The sequence below is a fragment of the Hydra vulgaris genome, chromosome 12, assembly GCF_038396675.1.
Source record: "Hydra vulgaris chromosome 12, alternate assembly HydraT2T_AEP".
Classification (NCBI taxonomy): Eukaryota; Metazoa; Cnidaria; class Hydrozoa; order Anthoathecata; family Hydridae; genus Hydra; species Hydra vulgaris.
In genome coordinates, this window is record NC_088931.1 from 49,860,001 (window position 1) to 49,865,000 (window position 5,000).

Below are 5,000 nucleotides of genomic sequence, written 5' to 3' on the forward strand. Positions count from 1 at the left end.
CACACACATACATATATATCGGTTGAACATGATGACATTTTTACATAAGATTAAAGCAGCTAATAGCAAAAAAAAAATAACTCAAGCAAAACCCAGCAGACAATGCACTCACAAAATAGTTCGATTTATATCAATGCAACCAATACAAAAATGTAAGAAAATATTGAAATAAATAACTTAATTAGCTTCATTTTGTAAATAAATTACAAAAATCTGTAAAATCGTTTTCGAGTAATTAACAACTAAAGGGTGCTTGGAACTATTACATTATTAAACTACTGATAAGATTGTGATTTGCAGATTTTTACCTTAGTGTACCCATTTTACCTTTTATACAAAATATTGGTAGTTGGTATTATTCTGAAACTACAAAGAGTTGTTGTTACTAAGTAACAACAACCAACTATTGATAGTTGTTTTTGATAAAAAAGCATAAGCATCAACATAGGTGTGTTAATTTTAATTATAAACTATTTATTTAATTATAACTATTTATAATTATAAAATTTTAATTATAAACTAGTTAATCCAAAATTTTGCTGTCTTTTAGAGCACCCTTTAATCATAAATTACTCAAAAACTACTTGACAATTTTTTTTAATTTATTTTTTCATTTGAAAGCTAATATGTTGTTGTTTAACTGTAATGGTAATAAGTATTGGGTATCATTGTTATCGGTAAAATGAGTAAACAAATATTAAATCAAAATAAATTTTAGAAATTTTTCTTCAAAATCCTTCATTGTCACAGGTTGAAAAAGCTTTATAAACTTTTGTACCAAGAAAACTTAAGCACAATAATATGAAAAAAATTATTGACTTTTCACAATTGCCAGGCCAGCAATAATTTAATTAGTTTTTAATAGATGGCAAAAAACTTTATTAAAAATTTATTAAAAAGTATGATATGCCAACAATATTTTACTACTCGAAGAAGTCTCCTGAATGGTAAGAACAAAATAGAGTTGAATTTGTATCTACGGAAGCAAATCTTCGAAAACGTCCTGTTATTGGTCAATTATAAAAAGGAATCTTGCTGAAAAGCAAGAAATTAGCTTTAAATAAAAAAGTTTTTAAGAAAAAATAAATAGCAGCTTCAAAAATAGTAACTCAAAGTAAGATCCAGCAGATGATGTCAAGTACTTGCAAAAATAATCGGTTTCTATTTAAGTGTCCATAAAAACCGTAAAAAAATATTGGATAAGTAATTCAATTAGCTTTATTGTGTCAAAAAATTACAAAAATCTGTTAAGTAGTTTTGAGTTTAATTAACAATTAAAGGGTGCTGAACTTCATTTAAATTATTTTCATACTTTCCATACTTTGAAAGTACAGCAAAAGCTGATTTGTATAAAATTGTACACATGATAAAAGATTTTAGTTAAGTAGTTAAAAGCTACTGTAATGGTAATGTTAGCAATTCTAACAACATCTCTCAATATTTTTTAAGTAACATAGTCAGCTGCATAGTTTATAATTTTTACTTTCTTGAGCCTTATTAATGTTTTTTTAAATTTTTGTTTTCAAAGTTTGTTGTGTAACAATTTTTTGTGTGTAACAATTTGTTTTTGTGTGTAACAGTTTGTTGTGTAACAATTTTTTAAATATTTATGAAAAACAATAACTAATATTATTGAGAACAATAATTTTATATATTGTATATATAATACATTATATATCTAAAATTAAAATTATATTTATATAACTAATATCATCATATTTTGCTTAGAATAGAACAATCAGAATAGCCAATCTTGAATAAAAACTCTTATAACTATCCTTTAAAATTCAATTCTCTATCACCAAACGACTCCCTGGCTTGAGGAACTAAACAACTTTCTAGCAATTTTATGTATTTATTCTGGCCCATTGTCATCTCAACTATGCTAGTCGACTTGTGCTGTCCACAGATATGGCTCCTCAGACCATGATCTTTTTTTCAAATCGTTGGTACAACCCTCTCAAAGTCAAATGATTAAGAACATTTAACTTTGAAACATAAACCATAGCAAACAAGGCAGATGTGTGGAGAAAAAAGTTTCTGTACTTTCTTTATTCTTATCAGAAGTTTTTTATCTCATGCAGCTTTACAATTATATATTGAAACCTGATGAAATATATATAATAATATATAACCTCACCATTCAATGGCAGTTAACATTTGCTTGTAAACTGATTAATAACTTGCCCTCTATTTATCATGCATATCTTTTTAACTCTAAATTTAAAGTTTTTTGAATGTCTGATAGAACCTTTAGATTTAACTTGATTTATATTATATTGGCTAAAATAACAATATTTACATTTTTTATATTAAAATGTTTTTTTACATTAATCAAAATAACACATTAGCAATATAATATATTACAATAGATTTGAATTAAATAAATTAATTATAATAATTTACAATAAAATTGAATTAACTAAATCAATTATATTGATTAAAAAAACAATATTTGCATAAAACAAAACAAACCAAAGTAGTATTAAACTAATTAGCTCATCCAAAATTTAATTAGGAGTGTCATTGTTTTCCTTCTCCTAGGTTACATCCACAACAGATGAAGAGACTAACCTCTTTTATCAATTTTTATCAATTCCCAAGATTATGGAAATTTAAGCAAATTTTTATCTAAATAACTAAATGAATGTTTGAACATTCATTAAACTCTTATAACAGGTTAAACTATCATCATATTAACCGAATGATTCATATTATAAACTAATTTCAAATTTTTTGACTTAAAAACTCCCAAATCCTATTTCTGTTTATGCTGTTTGTTTTGACTCCATTTTGATACTCATTTTCTTTTTTATTACTACTGATAAGCATAACCATACATTTTTCATTGTTGAATCTTATAAAATTTTATTTGACCAATTAACTAGTTTATCAATTGCACTTTGCAAATTTTCACAATTTTAATAATATACAAAAAAAACTATGTGATGAAACCACTCACAAAGTTAAAGTTACTAGATGATGATTTGACGGAACTTATTTTAAATGGTAAATAACTCAACCTAAATAGTAAAACAAAATTAAATACAAAAAATTAAGATAAACCTGCATAACTTGTTTTTTCATCTGGACAACTTTTATAAAACTGAAAAGTACCAAAAGAAATGTAGCCAACTCCCAGCCCATTTTTATAAGCAATAAACTCAACCTAGAAAAAGTTCATTTTAATTCAAGTACTTCAATCTTTAACCTTTGATATTAATTTTTTTTTATTTTTAAAATATAATAATTCAAAAAGACCAAAAATTATTTTAAATTTTTTTAATTTAATGGTTTGGCTACATAATACTTAATCCTATATACATATTATTATAATGAAATTATTTTTAACTCTTTAACCAACAGACTTTTAATATCTTATATTAAATTTAACAAGTTAAAATCAATATAAATTTCGATTATTTTCTAAAAATTAATATAGATTTTAATCTTCTCATTCAAGTAATAATTTACTAATGGTAACCTTGGTAACCAAGAGATTTTCTTATACTCATGACCATAAAAAGAATTTTTAAATACTTTTTTCCTGTCTTGATAGCTTTAAATTTGTCTATAACATCTTTTAAATTGTATTGAGCTGCTTCTTCTGGTTCAATAGTGTAATAGCTTCAATGCTTTCAACCTGCATTTTGCCAGTTGAAAGATTTTGGATTTTACCAATGCAATTTTATTGGTAAAAATTTTAGCAAATCTGAAATACTGTCCACATCTTCAAACTTCATTTTGAAAGTTTTATTCCATTAAGAAAAAGACATTTGCTAATTGTGAAATCATTGCATTTTTTTTTTTAGGCAAATATTTTTTAAAAAATTTTCATCAATAATAATGCTAATGACAAAAGCTATATATTCCAGTCTTAACAAAATGTCATTACTTTATGATTATTTAGAACAAGCAGTTGTTTTTGAATCGGTGACAGCTTGTGGCTTGCAGTGGCTTATGAATTTTAACCAAAACAAAACTCAGTTATTTACTGTTTTCATCACAATATTGTTGATATTCCTATATTGATGAACAATCATATTGAGTCCTTTACTTTACATTTTCTTGAATTTTCATACTGATCTTTCATGAAAAATATAAAATCTATTACAAAGTTAGTGTCTGCTAAAGATTGCCTCTCTTTATCGTGCTTGTCATTTTTTACTTCTGATTGTAGTCTATAACTTTATAATTCTCTTACTAATACTTGTATGAAAAACTGTAGTCTTCTAATGAGGCCCTCTCATTTAAAAAAAAGTTTTTAAATGCATTGCAAATGTTGTTAGACCTGAAAAGCTTGAGCCTCTGTGCCATCTTCATAAAATCTTTTTTTTTTTTTTGAAAAATCATAGTCGCTGCTCAAGCAAAGTATTATCACTAAATCAAAATCAAAACTTAATCTCATGTCAATTGTCATTCAGCTAAGTTACATCCTTTTATTGTAACTGTTCCTTCATACCCAAAAAACTTTTATCAGCAATTTTTTTGAAGCTTTGATTTTCTCTGCAACCTTCAAGTTTTCCTGACTTATAATTTACAGTTTTTCAAGTCTTATTTCAATCGCTGTCTTTCTCTTTAACTCTTTACTTTGCTTTCTGTTGACTTAAATTCCTTAAATTACTAAATTCCTTTAATTACTTAAACAGAGTATGCTTTCAACCATGTTGGGAGCAACTTTGTTAAATCATAAGAAAAAAAAATATCTCTTGAAAAAAGCAGAAACAAAAATTTAAAGAAAAATTTTTAAAAAATAATTACTTATACTTTTCAAACGAAAAACAATTTGAATCTCAAAGCAAACATAAAAGTAAATTAAAAAAATTAAATCCACAGATTTGAAAAAAAAAAAAAAAAATTTTTTTTTTTTAATCTTCACTAGTTTAAAATATTTTCAATAAAATACAATTAAAGGAATCATGATCATCAGAATATTTTTTACCTGAAATTATTTTAGTTATTTTCATTAAAAATCATTAGTAAAAAATAGACTTGTCTAA

General features: G+C 24.7%; 1 protein-coding gene across 3 annotated transcripts in view; it reads right to left on the bottom strand.

Annotated features, from left to right (window-relative positions):
- Nucleotides 1–5,000, bottom strand: part of LOC101238067 (uncharacterized) — a 174,156-nt gene that overhangs the window by 93,514 nt on the left and 75,642 nt on the right. For all 3 annotated transcript variants that reach the window (XM_065813576.1, XM_065813577.1, XM_065813578.1), the window contains one exon: nucleotides 3,067–3,169. In XM_065813576.1, coding sequence (XP_065669648.1) covers nucleotides 3,067–3,169 — 103 coding nt within the window. The remainder of the gene's footprint in view (nucleotides 1–3,066; nucleotides 3,170–5,000) is intronic.